Genomic DNA, 20,895 nt, shown 5'->3' on the forward strand with positions numbered 1-20,895 from the left:
CGCGAGCCTTGTCTGGATCGCATTTTATGCCCTATTGGGACACCACGTGATCAAAAAATGTGAACCTTGAAGTAAAACAACGCACATTTCGTAGGCTTAAGAGTGAAGCGCGCAACTTTAAACCGCTCCAGAATTAATTCAGCCTATCCAGGTGTTCTTCAAACGTACAACCATACACAATTATGTCATCGAAATTAGTTAAGACGCCGTTCCCCTCCACGCCATTATTCGCATAAGGCACTGAAAAATGGTAGTAGAGTTATTCACCCCCTTAGGCCAAGACTTCTCAAACCTTTTGGTTCTGCGACCTCATTATAGAAACGAATTTCTATGCGACCCCTTAAGGCAGGGGTTCCCAACCGGTGGTACGCGTACCACTAGTGGTACGCGGGAGCTTTTCAGGTGGTACGCGAGCAGCTCTCCGTTGCATGCGATATACAGCATAGTAGTATAACAATTTAATTTTGAGTTGCTAAAATATGCGAACAACACTTTTATTTCTTTCCGTACTAAATTCTCTGCACTCAGTAAGCTACTTTTGTCGATCTTGCTCCCTGCTGTCATTGTTATTAATACAATGCTGCTGTGCGAATACTGGATCAAATTAGTTGTTTTGAAAATAGTGGTACGTGTTGACAATCCGTGGTGGCTAAGTGGTACGAGAACATAAAAAGGTTGGGAACCCCTGCCTTAAGGGGTAGCCTACATGTTAAAGATATTAAGACAATAAACGCCCAATTACAAATCTCATGTGGTATTTTGTCTCTAGCAAAATCATACAAGTGCACACAATCCACCGAAGTACAGTGACTGTAGCCTGCAGTAATAAAAGAATCTCGTAATGGAAACAGTAAAGCGAATAAAAAATTGACAAAAAACAATTCAATTTTTAAAAATTGAATTCGTTTCCCGACACCAAAATTACATTTTGTGACTCCAAACGCGGTCGCGACCCACAGTTTGAGAAGCTCTGCCGTAAGCAATAAATTGAATTCGAAACGACTGACATGGCTTGTGAAGGCCGTAACCTTGCACGATGGCTCTTATTCATGGTGTCCGCCAATACTTTTGACTTCAAGCAGAGAAATATTTACAACCCACAAACTCGTCGAGACTATCGTTAATGCTGCAGTTCAGGAAACTATTTTTCTTGGCTTTTTTATTTACCTGACGGTAGTCGACACAAAATCACGTCCCACCTGCTTTCTTCTTCACCAACACCATTGGACTGGACCAAAGCGACTTAAAGGTGCTTATTAGGTCTTCTTTGGGCATGTCTTTGATAATATCTTCCACATGTATTTTCTGCTGAAATCCCGTCCGCTCTGCGTCTGTCGCGTTGGATTGGCGCCTTGTATCTATAACATGATGAATAAATTCAGTGCAGCCAAGATTGTTTTTCCTAACTGAAAAGGCACTTTGGTGTTTTTTTTAAACTGCTAAAACCGCTTGTGTTTGCTTGCCAGACACCCCATCGTTAAAGTTGAACTCACCTTGTATCTTATGTGCCAGTTTACAGGATTATTTTGCAGGGCCTTCGCGAGTACAGTAGGTTAAACTGTTCACTGCATAAACACATCCGTAACCAATATAACTGCTGCACTTTCGAATAAGATTCTCAATTAAGGCACATAATTGCCGGGCACTTTGTAAGTCACTTTAACTATTACAGAGATCGGGAAAACGGTGGTAACTTGCGTACCATTGGGTATTATAACGCTGTCGTCGCTAAAGTTTGCCAGCAACACTGGAACACGTGCATCAAACGCAGTCACAATACAACTAGCTGTAAAAATTCCATACTTAACTCTAAATTCAGTATTCCGCTCTAAATAAGCTGAAAAGGATAAACATATTCTCTATGGACGTCGTTGTTGAGTTTAATGACGCTGATCTCGGAAGAAGGCGGAACGACTACGATCGCTGTCACAAAGATCTCGTTGCGTTTCGAGACAAGCGGCCGTTTTAGTAGAGGAACGTCAGCTTCGCTTATAGACATGCTCATAAAAGTATAGCACAAAGCTCAATGACGAAACTTAAGGAAATCAAGGCCGATTATAAAATCATGCACTTAATTGGAACAAACAAAATGATCAACATTAAAGGTTAAACACCCAAGTGTGAACGAGACTTTACCTTGACCCACAATGACGAAGTCGCTTCCGCCGGCTCGGACAAAATGCGTTTCTTCCGGTGATGCTGACATGGGTACTTTTACAACAGAGTTCAAACCATCCCAAAACGATGTCTTGATGAGGGACACGCAGGCACCAGTATCTACCCAGGCACATACTACTTTATCTCGAAAAATTACGTCAAAAAACGGTGCAAATCTGCACTCGCGTTCTGTCCTGCAATAATTACATTTTCAGTTATCGAAGAAATTTCTGTCGAACCTTCCACCGGTTTGGGTTCCCGTCGGATATCGTGACTGCTGTAAACAGACGAATCAAAATTGTTGTTACAACATCGCGGACACCCCTTAACAAGATACTTTACCGAACCGCATACAAATTATTTAAGACGGCGCCGGACGGTGTTGGTAGATAGGCACCAACCATCACCTTTATTCGAAAAAACGTTAAGCATTAGTTGCATCGATCTGTTCGTTGGCTTATCTCACCTATTAGTTCTGAAGCGGTTTCACAGTGGCGTTCTTTATACGCTTTCATCTCTCGCTCCATACTTTACTTTGCTTAAAACGGCAGAAACGTCCTGGGATGAGGGCAGCGCTGAACAAGTTTGAGTCGACTCCAGCCCCACTGAAACATTGGAGTTTGCGCTGAAAACTTTGTCGGCCGTGGCCATAAAATCACGTTCATACCTGAGCGTTGCTGGTATGCTGGAGGCCAATCGCCGGTCTCTCTAACACTTGTTCAGTCACAAGTACAGTACTTCGTTCCTCAGGAGGATGTCGTCGTCTTTAAGGTGACATCTACTGTGGAATGCTTTCAGTGTATAAACAAAATCCTGCGAATCTTCTTGTGGCGGTTCGATACGCTGGACCAATTCCAAACGCAGCTTGTGGGCAAATTTTGCGCTGTTGCTGGCTTCGTTGGCCCTTTCGACTAAAGATTCGAACGAAATCACGTAAAAATAAATTATCCTCACTTCGAATCTTCCACTTCAAATCGTGATTGATGGCATTCACGAACAAATGCCTTTTAACATTTTCGAAAGCCTGAGCAATAACACAATAAGATAATAAACTTTCAAAACTTGACCAGATCATCACCTGGATTGAAGCGAGGCGGTGTCATCAATAAGTCAGAGACCATTTCACATCAGCAAAGCTGGTAATCCTAGAAATGGGGATTAATCTTGGAGCGCTCGCCAATTTGTTACCGAATTCGGCTGCCAGATACTCTGTTACAGCTTTCACGGTGAGCTCCAAACAAAACGAGCAGAACAAAACCAGCTAGCAATTGTATTATAACGTGAAACTCGTCGATTAAAACATATAAGAAGAGTCACTAACGAACTGGTATAGTAATGAGATAATTAAAACTTGTTTACAGCGGACCCGTGAAACACAACAAGAACGAAGGTTTTCAATCTGGGCCCGGACTTCTGGAATGCCCTCTCAAGAAATATTTTGCATCAAAGGAAAATCCAATTACACAACAATGCCTGCAAGCTACCAATCGCGATAAGACGCCTATAACAGCTTTGTGGTCAACTCTATCGAAGCGTTAAGCGACAAATTACATAAAAATCCACAAAGTAACGATACTGTGCATAAAAGAAATCAGTGTACGATAAAAACGTAAAAATACCAGAAACGAGAAAAATTCGAGAGAAGGAAAACACAGATAATACAAACAATTACAAGTGCAAATATTTTGCCACAACTGTACCGGGCTATCGCTCTAGTTTTGCTGATGCAATGAAAGATGATGCTTTTACGTCAAGTTATCAAGACTTTCTCGGTAATTTTCGTGACACAATGTTAAAATCGCGGTGGGCAACAGTTTGAGCATAACGACCAACTCGAAAGCAAACTGATGGATTGCAATCGACCTATGGTCTATGGATCACTAAACACATCTTTTTTATGCTGTAATCATACATTTGTGATTTGTTATCTCAGTGCGTTAGGCACAAACCGCTTTCTAACGGTGGGGTCTGAAGATGCCAAATTTTTACATTTCGACACTGGACAAATTATAACTTTCATCGATTTTCCCTTAACCACTGAAGCGTTGCGCCAAGGGTAAAAAAATATTCTACACCCTTTCCCTTAACCCACTTTCTCAAGGGAAGATGGAAAAGTGCGCGTGCTGCACCTACACTAGATTATTCTTGACCATAATGGTTGAACAAATTTTGATTACTTCATTTAAGAATAGGATTCATTAATTTTGATGATTAAAACATATTTAAAACGACAAAGCATTTTTTTTACTTTGCGATCGATAAATCGGACGTTTACAAACCTACTGACCTACTGCAAAACCAGAAACAAGAAACAAGTCTTGTTACTGCACGTTAGCATTGACATCACAAAAATTAATTATGATGTCTATGGCCAGTGCAAATATTTCCAGTCTGAGCTAGCAGTGAAAGCAGGTAAAGTAAAGCTCATGTCCAAAAGTAATGACGATTGCAGTTATATTTTGAACACTTAATGAAAATATTATTTAATAATGGTTGTGTCATTTACGATTGCGTCGCGACCCCCTGTTGGGTTGTTTGCCTTTTCTCCGGGGGTCGCGAAGACGACAATTAAATACCAATCACTATTACGAGAATGCAAATTAATTACCATAAAAAATTAACTCTAATGAGGGATGTGCATGAATTCAATAAATGAGTATTTTTTTCAACAGGGTGGTATCATAATTTATTTTATTTTTAATTATAAATTTTTGTGCTATTGCGCTTACACAAATGTATTACATACGCCTTAATCAAAATTTTTGGAAGGGGGTCGTTAGCTACATTGGGTTGTTAAAATGGGTCGCGGTATGAAAAAGGTTGAAAACCACTGGTCTAGACAAAGGACCATCCAAACAAACAACCACTGCTGCAATGTCAAATGTGAAACTTTGCAGGTTTTTATTTTGCAGCTGGGTTATGGTAGTTCATCAGCATTGTAACGAAATATTTGAAATTTTCCAGGAAATAATTTAGGTTTGATTCCAAGATTTAGGGTTACGCAAACGTGCTTACCCTCATTTAAATTGTCAATATTCAAGAAATAATTTCCTTTATTAAGCATTTCTGCTACTACATGGCGCCAATGTTACCTCAATTTAAGTTTATAAATGCGTTTATGGTTTGTACTTGGCAGTGAGCTTTCTGGGAAACTCTATGGCAAAAACAACTTTTAATTCAAAACAAATTTGTTGACCACATTTAAAATGGCAACGTCAGACAAACAACTTCCACATTTCTATGTAATTTGAACTGCAGTGGAAAATTTGTTTTGTTGAAATATATTTTGTCACGAGTTTTTGTCATAAAAAGTGCACCAATTATGAAAAGTTTTCAGAACTGCGGATATGCCAGCAAGCTGTTTTGTGACTGATTTCCTATACATATTTATTACATTTTTTTAAGATTCCGACAAAAATTATCACCAAAACACACAGTTTGTTTTCGTTCATTTGCATAAGTGAAACTTCTTTCAACAGCGGAATTCAAACTTTAAAAAGCAGCCATCATGACAAAATGCTTTGCAAAATAGAATTTTCTCCTATGTTTATTTCGTAAATACAGTTTGTATTTGTAAAATAACAATATAATAGTCTATAAATAAATCGTTATTACATCGCTGCTACAGAATATACCCTATACGTGACGCAAACACAAAACATGCAAAAACGATTTAAACATAACCCACTGCCTAATGCGTGTAAATCAGTATTTCATTAACGTGTGATGACTTTCGTCAGCATTCCTGTTTGGTTTATATAGACAGATATAATAGATATAATTATATTGTATTTGTTATAGCAGTCTACGGTTTTTAGCTTTTATTGACGTGTTTTCTCATTGGTTTGTTTGCGTGTCAAGGCCACTGACCATGTTGACCGGTTAATTTATTTTACTCATGTCACTGACAGGCACACAGCATTTTATTTCCAGCGTGAAATAACAAGTGAAATACGGTACAGATTGGTTTATGCGGCATTAGTTAAAGCTGTAGTTATTAAGGTACGGTCTATCGAAAGGACCATCCAAAAAAACAACCACTGCGGCAAAGTCAAATGTTAAACTTTGCAGGTTTTTATTTTGCAGCTGGGTTAAGGTAGTTCATCAGCATTGTAATGAAATATTTGAAAATTTCCAGGAAATAATTTAGGTTTGATTCCAAGATTTTGGGTTACTCAAACGTGCTTGCCCATATTTAAATTGTCAATGTTCAAGAAATAGTTTCCTTTATTAAACATTTCTGCTACTACATGGCGTCAATGTTAACTCAATTTAAGTTTATAAATGCGTTTATGGTTTGTACTTGGCAGTGAGCTTTCTGGGAAACTTTACGGCAAAAACAACTTTTAATTCAAAACAAACTTGTTGACCACATTTAAAATGGCAACGTCAGGCAAACAACTTCCACATTTCTATGTAATTTGAACTGCAGTGGATAATTTGTTTTGTTGAAATTTATTTTGTCACGAGTTTTGTCATAAGAAATGCACCAGTTATGAAACGTTTTCAAAATTTTCGATATGCCAGCAAGCTGTTTTGTGACTGAGTTCCCACATATTTATTACATTTTGGTGTTATTGACATTTCATATTCTTTTAAAATTCCAACAAAGGTTATTAGTTTATTACCAAAACACACAATTTGTGTTTGTTCATTTGCATAGGTGAAACATCTTTCAACAGCGGAATTCAAACTTTAAAAAGCAGCCATCATGACAAAATGCTTTGCAAAATAGAATTTTCTCCTAAGTTTATTTCGTAAATACGGTTTGTATTTGTAAAATAAAAATATAATAGTCTATAAATAAATCGTCATTACATCGCTGCTACAGAATATAGGCTGACGTGACGCAAACACAAAACATGCAAAAACGATTAAAACATAACCCACTGCCTACTGCGTGTAGCTCAGTATTTCATTAACGTGTGATGACTTTCGTCAGCATTCCTGTTTGGTTTATCTGGTGACAGAGGATCTCAGGGTTTCGACTTTGCATAGTTTGCAGTTTAAATTTAACACCAGGTACTTAAAAATTCCCACGTGAAAAGATTTGGTTCCACGATTTCATATTTCAACGATGTTGTTGGTCAGGTCAGAAACAAATATTTCCAACTTACAACTTCTTCTGTGACGTATTTCTTTCAACTACTGGCGTCATTGTCAACCACCTTGTGTTTTCGAGTAAATTGTTTTCAGCAATGTTTTGGAAAAACTTAACAAAAATAGTTAAATACCAGAGACAACTATTTGATCAAACATTTTGAATTTAAATTGACTTATTCGTGTTAAAATTTGGTAAATTTACACCTGAAAAATTTGCTCAATTTTTAATATAATGTTCTGCAATATTGCATGAACCTTAAAGCGGCACTTGACAAAACATTTGAGCTGACTACACCACGTGGGCTAAAAAACTTATTGTGACAAGACTTTTCTATAGTTTATATGTGATTTCTTTTCGTGAGCTTTGCGGCTCACGGAATGGGTGCTGGAAATGAACGAAAAAATGAAAAGAAAAAAGAAAAAGGTTTTGGGCGTTGTGAGAAAAAGGATTTCCACAATTTTCAGTTCTTGCATGCTTGTGGTATAAATTGTGTTATCGAACGCCTTGAAATATATTAAGACAACGAAGCATGTTTTTGCAATGCAGGTTTAATGCGTATATCGATGGATGTGCTGCAAGGTTAAAAGACGAGGTTTCTAATTTTGACAAGGTTTTTACCTTTGGTTGCACAAAATACACAAAAGAATGTATTCATCACTGAAGGGGACCTTTAAATACAGTAGCACCAAAACTATTGTACATAGAAAATGTTTTCAGCAAATAGGTTGAGAAACTAAACCGACTGTCATTAAGTGTTTATTCTCAGATTTGAAGCATCGAGAGTTTGTCGCAAAATTTAAAATGATTTCTCCACGTATTTTGTGGATATTGTTGATAACGTGTTCCTCGTGGAAAGGAGTGATGAGCTTGGATAGAGAAGCGTGTGTGCCAATACGATTATCACCGAACCAGCAGGACACGTTACCAGATATGGAAACGTTAAGGACTCAAAGAGGATTACCTGGAAAAGCTGGAGGAATTGGGCCAGTTGGACCCCAGGGAGCTCAAGGACCCAGGGGACTTCCCGGAATTTGTGCTTGTGATCCGAGCGAAATTGCTCAAATACATGGAAAGTTCGAAAAATTGAATTTCATATTTATTAAATAATAACTGAAGTATTTAAACCGAATAACTTCAACTGCACGGTTATATTGATGACAGCCCAAGAAATAACCTTGTTTGTGATAAATTCAAAGCCAATTAGTGTCTATATATCGAATGGAAAATCGTCATTTCTTGTTATGGGAAATGCAAATGTTTAGGCTTCGGATTTTGAATCGTTCAACCTGTATAAGATCATGTTTAAAATCTTTTCAAACCACTTTCAAAAATTAAAAAACTATATAAAATGACTTGTGTTTTATCTCATTAGTTTTCCTAAAAAATTTAACCGCAAAGCTCGAAAGTTTGATTGCATTGCATCATTACGCTCTAAGAGGTTGGTCTTACTTTAAATATAATAAGTTTATTTATAAAAATATATTATTACTGTCGTAACTTTCTTTTACATTTCTTTTAGATATATTATTGTAGCTAAGTGACAAGAGTACTTTTTAAGGGTTGGAATTTATTCGTATCCTATAATCACACTTTACTCTTTCCAATTTATTCATTAAAAGTCGCCATTTTGTTTTAACGCTTAAAGAGCTGATTTAGTGTTCACATACTCTTTGAAATTTGAAACAATTTAAAAGAGCATCACCTATATTCCTCTCTGTATCATGGCTTATTTCCTGCCATGATATCATTTGTGACTTTTTATCGTTTTTATTACCAAGTTTAAATATATAATGGAAATATGTTTAGTCGATCAATGCGACCACATGCCATGTAAAAATGGAGGAACTTGTATTAACGATGGAAACTCGTATATATGCAACTGCACTGACGGATATGAGGGAAATGACTGCTCCATAAGTAAAACGTTTTTGCAATAATAATATAAAAAAATTTATTTGAATTGACTTTAGTGATACTTTTGGTGACGACGCAATGGTGGTAAAAAATGTTTCCAATTTATTTGTATAGCTTGATTTATAAAAAATTGCATTATTTTGCGCAGGAATCCAGTGCGTGGTGCCGTCGGCGCCCAACAACGGAACGATCTCTCGAGAAAGTGGTCAGCTGGTTCCTTATAAGGAAAACATTAGATACAGATGCAACGATAGACACGTGGTGGCGTATGAAGTGAATAATTTTCTAGTTGCAACTTGTCAGCAAAATAAACAATGGACAAAAGATACTCCAGTGTGCGTGGGTAGGTCTTTTAACTGACTTTAAATATTTTTTTTTACAAACAACAAGTCTAAATTTTGCATTTGTTTTTTTCTAAACTTGTTAAAATTTTCAGTTGATGATTGTAATCCCGACTCATGCTCTGGAAGAGGAACTTGCATAAATCAAATCGGCCGAACGATTTGTGAATGTGATGAAGGATACGAAGGAAGCGTTTGTTCAGTTCAAAGTGAACTTTCTTGAAACAAACTCGGCGATTATTGCAATAAATTCAAAGAATATTGTGATTATGACATAATGGTGAGCTCAATCAACTCGAATCACTCATAATAGAAAGTGTTTGTAGATAATCCGTGTGATCTATCTCCATGCGGTCAAAAAGGAATTTGCGTGTGGGAAAAAGGTATGAACTACAACTGCCGATGTCTCGCTGGATATCATGGAAAAAACTGCGAGTCAATTATCGGTTTGTAAATTTCCTTCAAATAAATGAAAGCCGAGATATGGGTTCCGTGATTTTCGTTTTAAAAATATTCAATCTTAAGATTTTTTATTATGCGCAAGTCGGATATGCTTTTTCAAAATTATTTAGTAAGCACTGTTATATTTATATTGATTTTTACAACCATTTAGATTATACCTTTATTTAACTCTTGTTTAACTATTTTCGTAATTTCAGCAAGTGATTGTGTACGCACTGTTGGTATGGAGGACGGCAGAGTAGGAAATAACGATATTACCGCCTCACGGTCACTTAGCGGTCACCCACCGCATAAAGCTCGATTGAGACAAATAGGAAGTTGGCTGTCACCACATCCACGTAAATGAGCAACTAGATGAAGTTTTCATTGTGACTTGACAAACTGTCGCAGTAACCAAATGTTGTTTTAATATTTTTGAATAATTTTGTTTCCGAACACAGAAATATATTAAATAAGTCCGAAAATTTTGCTTTGACATTTATGCATTTTATACGTTTTTATTAAAAATCTTTTACTTTAATTCGACATATATACGAGGAGAATAATTTGCCCACATTTTAACTTACAGTTTTCTTACTTGTTTGTTAGCTCAGCGCGATGATTGGCTTCAAGTGGATTTAAAAACATCTACCACTGTCGTCGCTGTTGCAACTCAAGGTTATTCATATGGTTCATCTTGGACAACAAGTTACAAAATAGCGCATGGCTTCACCGAGAACGATTTGCAGATTATACAAAACAATCAAGGACGAGATTTGGTAAGTTCATTCTTGTGGTTGCTAAATGATTGTTTCAGAGAGTTGATCGCAACAAAAACTAAATTACGTAAGCACCCATGCATAACTAAGTTAACTTGTAGTGTTTATAAAATGTTACGAAAATGGAACAGAAGCAATCCATGGTTTCTGGATCGTTTATTGAAACTATGGTAGCAATTTTAACCATTAGCGTTTTAAGCACTATATAAGCATTCCAGGTTGATATTTTGAATACTTTTGTGCTTATAAATTTTATCCAGTTAAATTTTTGAAATTATTAGTCAGCATTTTCTTGCAGATTTTTCAAGGTAACCGGAACTACAATAGCGTCGTTAGAAACAATTTTCCGGCTCCAGTGACCGCGAGATATCTCCGACTCCTCATACAAACATGGAATGGCTATTACACAGGTCTTCGTGTAGAATACTATATCAGTTAACGGTTAAGAATTTCTGCAAAACTTTTCATTGGATATTTGTCATCTGCTATTGAATCTTTCCTCTATGTACCGTGTTAATTTGTTTGCAATCTCATAATTTATATTATTCACGAGCAAAGTTTCTACTGAACGGAACAATTAACATACACATTCTAGACATGCTGGTGTAACCATGATTTTCCTTAGACAGGAAATTTCCCGCTTTTATGGCTAGTGAATTTAGCTCCTTTTGCTTTTCTGTTTTTTTTTAGCATTTCTTTGATAAAAACAGCCATCTGTCTTCTATTACATCCAATAGTAGACTGACTCAACACTCGCCCAGCACTTCCCAGCCGAGTGCAACATCACACAAACACAGATTCCACCATTGTCACGCAATGAGAAAATAAACGCGGGACTCTAAATACCATTTAGGCCCTATAGTGGTAGCGATGTAAGACGTCACAAGAGATTACTAAAAACATGTGTACATATGAATAGGTAATATACTGCAGCACATGTGTAAACATAAGAAAACCTGACGAGTGAGAAACATACGAATGAGACAATGCATAACGCAATTAAAAACAGAAGTTGACCCGCACATTGGAATAAATTAACCTATAAGAGTGGTGCGAAAAAGCAGTGCACAATGTGAACAATTGACTCCCTAATTGGGTAACTAAAATGCAGTCTACCTAAAACAGGTAACAACTCACACCGTAAACAAGTAACTTACAAATTTGGTCACCAATATTAAAAGGTATTGGTTCTAAAACGGGTGCATAAAAATAATCCTGTGACACTAGCTCTTGATATTGTATTACATGAGCATGCAGTGCAAACGTTCGATTGAAGTGGTTGTGAGTATATAGCTGCATATGTCCAGGGCAGTATTCAAGGAGTCAAAGTGTTTTGTAACTTCAAAATTTGTTAAAAAGTTATCAGGGATTGGGCAACGCGGCTAAAGCGTAAATGATTTTACAAATCTTTAAAAAACATAAATTGGGAAAACGCAGAAGCCTAAATAATAACATATCATGCGAATCCAGTTCTCTGTTTTGCATTGCCGTAAATGGTAGGCTGAAGAATGTGAGAGAAATTAAGCTCGAGAAATTAATTATATCAAATTTCCTCCTGGGTGTGCACAATGACCTCACCGCGGTGGTGGCTTTAGGTTTGGTTGGGGAGACATAAATATTTCTTTAATTTTCAATACAGTCCATACAGCTAATTAGCATTAACCAATCATTCCTGTCTTAAAAAAGTGTGACTGTAGTTAACAATATTACTCGTAAGCTTATAGAATATAAACAATAGAAACAAATCAAGATATTACATTGCATAGTTCAGAACTAACACAAATTTCAGTAAAACTATATTTTATATCTAATGACTTGACGTCCATCAGGTAAGTCGATAGTAAGGAAATTTTCTCGAGCTGTCGTGATGTCTTTTCCTGACTGCCATAAAACATATGGGAAGTCAGCTGGCGTTACTTCTAACTTGGCTCTGCTTACAACGTAACTCGATGTAAAAGTTCAAATTCATTAGCGAAAAAGTATTTCACCCATCTTGGACACTGGCCGTACATCTCCTTCGATTACCAGAGCCAACGGAGTGAAGCATGATCTTTACGCAAAAGAAATTTTTTACCAAGCAAATAGTAGCAGAAAAGCTTTTTACGGTCGGCATGTGCGGTAATGCCAACATACAAACATTCAAACAGAAATTTTTCCAAGGCCTCGTTGGAATTGTATTTTGATGGGAGCACCACAGTATTAAAAGCCCTTATCGGTTTTGTGAGGGCAACCGGCAAACAAGACGTCAACACTTCTCGCTCGCCAATTTACGTTAGATTTTTTCCGCTAACGACCTGTCACATCAGCCAAATCTTATTAAAACCAAATTTAATGCCGGCAAAAGACTGCATAACAAAGACCTTCTCGGTCAGACACCACACCCAGGCTAAAAATTTAATTACAGTACCATCGCGTCGGTCTACTTATTTTTCTACAGCGAGTCAAAGAGAGCTGCATTTCATGCCTAGGGCAGGACAGCTTCAAAATGAAGTGGAGAAGACATGTAAACGTGTACAAACAAACCTATAACGTGAAATACTACAGAACAACTTAAAAAGTACAATACGGTAAACAACATGACGTATATCTATATGTATATCCGCAACATGTTACCTGATTTTGTTAATCGTACGTCTGATATATAGCTTATAACTGCGGTATAGTGAAAATACCGTTGCAAATACGCCACTGATTGCAGGGCGTACATTTTTTGAAAGCAAAAGTGGGGCTTGGGACAAAAACGTTTGAGAAACACCGGCTTATTCTGTTGTTATCTGAACGTAAGAACCGTATATATATATATATATATATATACCATACGAATAAGTTACCGGTGTAGGCATACCTCAGCTTGCCGGCATAAACCAGTCTGTGCGGGAAAATTGCTTCCCACACACAGCAAGACGTCAGAATTAGCCAGACTTCAGAGTTATAAGTTACGTTACGTGCACACCACAGTTATTTGCACGCCAACAGTGTTGCACACCAAGGCGTATTTGCCCATTCCAAAAAAGTATAGTTTTTCATTATATCCTTACCAAAATTCCAAGCTAAAGCAAACTGTTTTCCGTATTAAAATTTAGCTCATTTTATCACTGATACCAAAATTCATCCCTTGCACAATTCGTACTTTAGTAAAAGCGTTAAAATTCTTGGACACATGAATGGCGGCCATCTCTACGTCAAAACAAAGGTTTCCAAAATTTTATGATACGTTTCTAGTGCAGCAGCAGCACTCGGTTTTTCTTGGTTTCTGCGTTCTGCTGGTTTGTGGCAAAACGTCTAATATAAATGGCTATTGATAAAACAAAGGTAAAATTATAAGAATTTATGAAATTTTGAGTTTTTAACTTTGAATTAATTTAATTTTCATTTCGTTTTAAAAGATAAGGTTTTTTGTTATACAGTAAGATATTAGCCTACTTTGGATTTATTGAAGAATACAACTTTAGGAATACAGAAAATGTCGAGTTTGTACATGATTTGTGGTAAAGAAATGTAATTAAACCCTCATACGAGGTAGTCAGCATGCATGGCAGTTGCCAATCTAATTTTAATTGTTAAAAACTCACTCATGTTCAAGATACAAGTATACATCTGCCGCAAATACGATATTGTAAAGTAAAGTATAGATCAATTATGTCAAAAGTAAAAAAACCTGATAAAGTATACCATTTATCAATTACTTTTGAAACAACGATTATAAAATATGTCTTTTGATATTCAAACGGATACTCAGAAACTATTGTACGTGAAACACAAACAACTAGTAGTAGTGCAAGTGTAGTTGTGACAAAAAATGTTCAATACAGGAATTTATTCAATTGTTTTCAACGCCAATTCTGTGTATTAAATTCTGTATATCCAAGTTTTCCTTTAAAACTTTGCACCCAAGTTTCATCAGAAGACTAATGCCTGGATCAAACTTAATGAAATTTTCTGACTTTCGGCGAATAAAAGTTTTTATCAAGATTACTGACGCCAGCACATATGCTTGTATAGTTAACATACTTTTTCGCAAATGTGATAGGGTATATCAATTTTTTTAAGTTTCTTCAAATTTTTTTGATTCTTTCTAAGTTTCTTGTAGTTACCATGAACTTATTTGAAATTCTTTAAAATTTTTGTTTCATTTGTGTTGATTTATTTGAATTTTTATTGCTTTGATAATTCAATTTATCAGAATTTTTTGCAACTTTTACTGATTTATTCAATTCTACAACAATTTCTGTGAATTTATTTAAATTCATAACTTTTACGACAGGAAGCAAAATTGTTAAGCAACTTCACATTTTGAATAACTGACTGATTAAGTATACCGGAAACCTCGAAACAATTTAACGACGGTTTAATTCCAAAAAAATCTGTCTTCTAGAAAATAAACAACAACTCATTTTCTATTTCGCGATAATTTATTAGATTATAATTATGCAGGCCCATTTGCAATGACAACTGAAACTCGTCAAGCGAAAACACTGACTGACTTAAGGTCGAGATGTATGGAAGAATTTTCATTGTTAAGAGAAATGTAGCAATTGGAAGGAATTAACGCAAACACATTGAACAACAACTACAATAAATAAGTCTACATAGAAGCTATAGTGTTATCAGAATCTTACAAAAAATCGCAATCCCAGTATAGTTAGATGGATATGAGGAGTTTACCAGAATACAAGAGTCTTACACAAACAAACAAGAAAAGGAACAAGCAACTCTGAAAATGGCGCACAATTACCGAATTTCATTGATCACGACTTAAACTGAAAAACACAAGTATTATACGTCTCAGGGACCCATTTGCCTGCGATGCAACAGCATATAGGAGATGCAAAGCATAGAATTTTGTTGAGCTTACACCAAGCAGAAAAGTAGAAGTTGCCAAAAACTTTTGGCAAATAAAATTGTATTAAGATTACTGACACCAGCAAGGAGCATATGAAATAAGTGTACACTGCGCATGCTCTTACCCAACAACGACACAGCATCAAGTTAGCAAAGTAGGTCGATAACCTCAGTTCGCTTATTATCTGGGCAATTTTGATAGAATGAAAGACAACTCAGTTCTCAAACAACTTTTACATATGTACGCATCGGGAAAGATTTTGTTTTGGATGTTTGTTGAATTATGAAAATATTTTTGCTTTTCATCACAAATTCAATTTTCCAGAACGCGCTTTGCATAATTTAAGATGTCATATATAAGAGGACGGAAGAAGAAAAAAAAACAAGTTGATGATGAAATGAGAATTCAATGATCGAGGATGCGGAGGTTGCCGGTCACGATCTTGTTCTCCAGGAAAGCTCCGGATGGGATATCGATCCTCTCTCCGTGATTAGCGATGATAATAACAGTTCCCTGATGAGAAGGATGAAAAACATTAAAAATCCTGAGGAAAAATTCTGATGAAGAGATGCGGAGTTACAAGATTCATGATGCGGAGACAGCATATTAACAATAATATTTATTTTTATGCAGAGACAAGTATGATTTTACATGAAAAATTGGATGTTGACATTAAATAGTTTTCGTCAACTTAGTAAATTTCAAATTATTGCTGTACAACTGAATGCAAGTGCTACAGATAAATTTTGTGGTTTGACAGAAAAAAAATTATCTGGAAGATATGACATAACAATAAATATTAAGAATAATCTAAAACCTCAAGAGTAAGTGTTTAGTAAAATATGAGCAAAATGCTAAAATCACCTTGAGAGTGACATCCTTCCCAAACGTGACGTCACCACTGACCGTGAGATGATCTAATTCGAGCATATCAGGGATGTTTGCGAACCGACCCAAAAACTTGTGAATCTGAAACGATAACTTCGGATGAATTAAACTGGTCAATAAGATTGCACATTAAAACATTCTAAATAATCGAACTGATAGAAAAACGCTCAGACGAGTAAAAGCAAACAATTTTAACACGCTTCATGAAATTTTAACTCGAACCATTAGTTTGAAATCGTTTTATTCTTTGATGAAAATAAACAAACAAATGGAAAGTCACTTATACTACAGCAACAAAAAGTACAGCAAAGAAAAGCATCTATGAAATAGGGATGTACTTTAGCTGAAGAAACAACTGAGTACTTTCACTGCTGACATTACCTTGGAGAAATGTTCATCTCCAAGCTTGACCAGCGGAGTGGTCGGGAATTGTCGATGACTGCTCATCCTCATACTGCCGTGGGTGAGCTCGTAGAGGTTGCTCATCACAAGGAGGAGGTCCGATGTCTTCTTCACTGGGAGGAAGCGACTACGCGGTACGTTGATGCCTGGAGGGTAGTAAAGGAAGTTAAGGTTGACGAAAACTCCGTTAAATTTTGAAAATTTGTAAATTTTCATTCAAAAGACAATGAGAGTTTTGAGACAAATGAGACAAATATCAAAAACTTTTGGGGTCATATATTTTTAGACTTACCAATTGCATTATTAAAATTTTATATTCCAGCGCCGCAAGCAGTCTCTAGCTGAATGACGTTGGTGCCGTTTGACAATCTCTGTTATGTATAAACAAGACAAATTTCTAAACTTCATAAAAAGTCTTTATTGACATGCACTACGCAGTAACAAATCCTCACCCAAGGAAACATAAAATAACAAAACTATAACTAATCATCAAAAGTTTTAAAGAGACCAGAAACAAATGCAGCAAAGTTAAATTATATTTCGTCAACCGCCAACAACTAAGAGGGATAAAAACCTCACCTTATTATTAACAATGACTTCCATGTCGAGTTCACTGGAGTCAGAAAGACGTTGGACGGCTGACATCTTCATCCATAAATTGTTGGTGTTGAAAATCTTGAACTTGGAGACGCTCTTGAACTCATCTACGTATTCCTTGGGCACTTGAGCGATCTCAAGCAAACGGAGTTTTTTCTCATACTCAATCAGAGTTCCTCCCTGTGAAATGAAAATGTTTCGGGATGAATTTAAAGTCATTTAACAAAGATATGAAATATTTGCAATTGCAGAGCTAAACAACGTTATAGACAGACGCAGTATTATCACCGTTGCGGTTATCCCTTGTAATTATTACACTTAACCACTACCAACGTCAATGACTATTAAAAAGCTATTTTATTAGTTGACTGAAGTTTCGAGTTAATTCCTTACTTTGACGTCGGCTCGCGTCTTATCAGTTACTTCCATGACGAATTCACAAGGCTTTGATTGGTCGGCAGGGTTGGCCAACATATTCAAGATACCTTTAACAAGACCAGTTAAGAAAAAACATAACATAAAGCTTATACTTTTTAATATTATATTTAACGAAACCAAAATGACTAAAAGTTTTGAAACGAGCTCAACAACTGCCGCTAGATGTCGCCAATAAACCACCGGAAATGCGTTGTTACTGTTAAAAGGATACGAAGGTCAACTGTAGCGCCAAGGTTGTCGATATTTGAAACGAACATGAACTCCCGGCCTTCGTCTAGAAATTTCTTGAGTAAATCGGATTTGGCGAAACACTCGTACACATCGCCGTGACCTGGAGGGTACCAGGCCTCCAGCGGGTCATCGCAGGTTTGTGCAATAGGAAGCAGAGATTCCTTGTTTATTCGCGGATATCTGTGGTAACAAAACACTCTTAATACATAAATCGGCAGAAGGATACAAGACAATAGCCCGGGTTTGCAGCACAAGCAAACACACCGAAGCTTGTGACGATGCAACAAAAAGAGTGTACGTAGTAGCAACAAAACAACAGGTTTTTGAAACAATCACATGCATATTTAAAAGTATGGCGAAACAATAGGGTTTTTTGCAATAAATTATTTGCATCCAAAAATGCATAGAATTTATGTTACACGAGAGCGGCTTCTACTTCAGGGTAGCTAAGAATAGTGACCACAGTATTGCGCCACGCGTAAGAGCGCCAATTTTTCTTGTAGGTCCCCAATTAAATTTTACTGCGGCGCCCTTCAAAACGATTTAATGCTTTTGCGGCGTCACAGCGAAAAGCTTAAAAGGGCCATAAAACGGGAGATTCAGCATCAAAACAAATCATTTACAACAATACGTTAGTTGCGCCAAACCAAAAACATAAACACGCAAATAAATTTCGATTTGTTTGCGACTTTGAAAATTTTACCAATTGCGCTTAGCACAAGTAGCCACCTATGGAGCAAGGTAATCAGGCTTAAACTTGTCTCATCGTTGAATGAAAATAGCAGTATATACTCACATGGTAACCCATCTGGTTTAGTTGTAACTGGTACCTTATATTATAAGGTTACAAACCTTATATTTTGACATTGCATGACGCGTATTTTCGCAGAATCATGTTCGTGTCGTCGTGGGTATTGAAAGAATTCATCAGCACCAACGGCACGCTAGCGTCGTACAACTTGTTCAAAGACTGGAATAAAAGACATCGCTTTTCAGTGATTTTTGTTTAATGGAAAAATTTACCATTTGGTTTTCCTTGCAGGCTACGAAATGATGTATTTCTTCGTGTTAGCTGCCTTACTGTGTACGATCCACAATCCAACCACCATTATTAATCAACGAGAAAAAGGATTCGCGGGTAGTGTGACTTGCTTCGGGAAAGAGTTGTAGGGAACAAAGGAAAACGTGTACGCGTATCTACATCTACAATTTGCTAAAAACGATAAAAGTGTCACAAGTGTCACAACGGTAAAATATTACTACACGATAACAAACTACACCGCAAAATAGTGTCTTAAACATTGGATTATATAATTAAAATGCAGTGCTTCTTAAAACAAGTGCATAAAGATATTCTGGTGTACAGACACTTAATCACGCGACACTTAATCACCGACACATAATTACTTAGACAGTTAATCACCCGAAATTTAATCGTGATTAAATTTTGTGGTTATGTATTATGTGATTATGTGTCGCGTGATTAAATGTCGTGTGATTAACTGTCCAAGTGATTAAGTGTCACCAAACCGATATTCTCGTGACACTTGTACCGAGGCCGCCATTGCTGAGTTTGACTACGACCAATTTGCTGAGCAGCTCTTGCTCTGAAGATTGCATAGGTCTCGCCGACATTTCGCTATATGACCTAATCTATAAATAAAACTCGCTAGTTGCAGTGAAACATCAGGAATGTTGCTAAGTGGAAGTTAAGATTGAGGAAAAATCAAAGAAAAAAATCATCAAAAGGTTAAAGACCGAAGTGGTAATGAGTAATGACACTTTACCTTTACCCGCAATAAATATGTCTGTGGCACGGGCTAGGACAAAATGCGTTTCTTCTGGTGATGCTGACATGGGTGCTTCTTCAACAGAGTTCAAACTATCCCGAACCGATTTCTTGATGAGGGACACGCTGGCACTAGTATCTACCAAGGCACGTATTACTTTATCCCGGAAAATTACCGTCACAAAACTATACAAATCTGCACTCGCATTCTATTCCGCAATAACGACTTTTTTAGTCATCGAAGAAATTTCTATCGAACCGTTTACCTGCTTGAGTTCTCGTCGGCCATCGTGACTGCTGTAAATGGAAAAATCAAGATTGTGTCTACATAGTCGCCGAAACTCCCTGAAAAGTTGCCTTACCAAACCGCATACAAAACGCTTATAATGGCGTCTCATCTTGGAAAATCCTCGGTTAAACAATGTAAGAGGAGTTATTGACGTACTTGTACAGTAAAAGCGATGATTAAAACTTGTTTAAAGCGGACTCGTGTAACACAACGAGAACGAAGGTTTTCACTCTGGGCCCGTAAGTCTAGAATGCCCCCTCGAGCAATGTTTTGCATCAAAGGAAAATCCAATTACACAACAATGCCTGCAAGCTACCAATCGCGAAAAGACGCCTATAACACCTTTGTGGTCAACTCTATCGAAGCGTTAAGCGACAAATTACATAAAAATCCACAAAGTTACAATACTGTGCACAAAAGAAATCAGTGTACGATAAAAACGTAAAAATACCAGAAAAAACCGAAGTTCGAGAGAAAGAAAACACAGATAACAAAAACAATTACAAGTGCAAATATTTTGCCACAACTGGATTGGGATATCGCTCTAGGTTTACTGTTGCAATGAAAGATGATGCTTTTACGTCAAGTTATCAAGACTTTCTCGGTAATTTTCGTGACACAATGTTAAAATCGCGGTGGGCAACCGTTTGAGCATGACGACCGACTTAAAAGCAAACTGATG

The 20,895-nt window shown here is 36.8% G+C and overlaps 2 protein-coding genes and 1 long non-coding RNA gene across 3 annotated transcripts; 1 reads left to right on the forward strand and 2 right to left on the reverse strand.

Moving 5' to 3' along the window:
• Nucleotides 1-8,062: 8,062 nt before the first annotated feature.
• Nucleotides 8,063-11,305, forward strand: LOC143462179 (EGF-like repeat and discoidin I-like domain-containing protein 3). The gene is made up of 8 exons (XM_076960232.1): nucleotides 8,063-8,300; nucleotides 9,068-9,178; nucleotides 9,324-9,518; nucleotides 9,612-9,725; nucleotides 9,843-9,962; nucleotides 10,176-10,316; nucleotides 10,567-10,736; nucleotides 11,035-11,305. The coding sequence occupies exons 1-8, from the start codon at nucleotides 8,063-8,065 to the stop codon at nucleotides 11,173-11,175; spliced, it is 1,230 nt and encodes a 409-aa protein (XP_076816347.1). The 3' UTR covers nucleotides 11,176-11,305.
• Nucleotides 11,306-15,232: 3,927 nt separating this feature from the next.
• Nucleotides 15,233-19,590, reverse strand: LOC143462923 (UTP--glucose-1-phosphate uridylyltransferase-like). The gene is given in 9 exon segments (XM_076961240.1): nucleotides 15,233-16,092; nucleotides 16,444-16,548; nucleotides 16,849-17,015; nucleotides 17,162-17,240; nucleotides 17,449-17,646; nucleotides 17,860-17,951; nucleotides 18,116-18,315; nucleotides 18,988-19,105; nucleotides 19,217-19,590. Coding segments are annotated over 8 exon segments (969 nt in total). The 5' UTR covers nucleotides 19,008-19,105; nucleotides 19,217-19,590; the 3' UTR covers nucleotides 15,233-15,984.
• A 58-nt stretch (nucleotides 19,591-19,648) lies between these two features.
• LOC143462927 (uncharacterized) lies at nucleotides 19,649-20,600 on the reverse strand. The gene is made up of 3 exons (XR_013118228.1): nucleotides 20,191-20,600; nucleotides 19,923-20,063; nucleotides 19,649-19,788 (listed from the first exon to the last, which is right to left on the reverse strand). It is a non-coding gene; the product is annotated as an uncharacterized LOC143462927 (long non-coding RNA).
• Nucleotides 20,601-20,895: the final 295 nt, after the last annotated feature.

The sequence above is a fragment of the Clavelina lepadiformis genome, chromosome 6 (genome assembly GCF_947623445.1).
Source record: "Clavelina lepadiformis chromosome 6, kaClaLepa1.1, whole genome shotgun sequence".
NCBI classification, from domain to species: Eukaryota; Metazoa; Chordata; class Ascidiacea; order Aplousobranchia; family Clavelinidae; genus Clavelina; species Clavelina lepadiformis.

Coding starts and splice junctions, on each gene's coding strand:
- LOC143462179 (XM_076960232.1), top strand. CDS start 8,063: ATGATTTCTCCACGTATTTTGTGGATATTGTTGATAACGTGTTCCTCG. Junction 8,301..9,067: donor ACTTCCCGGAATTTGTGCTT/GTGATCCGAGCG, acceptor AAATATGTTTAG/TCGATCAATGCGACCACATG. Junction 9,963..10,175: donor AAACTGCGAGTCAATTATCG/GTTTGTAAATTT, acceptor TCGTAATTTCAG/CAAGTGATTGTGTACGCACT.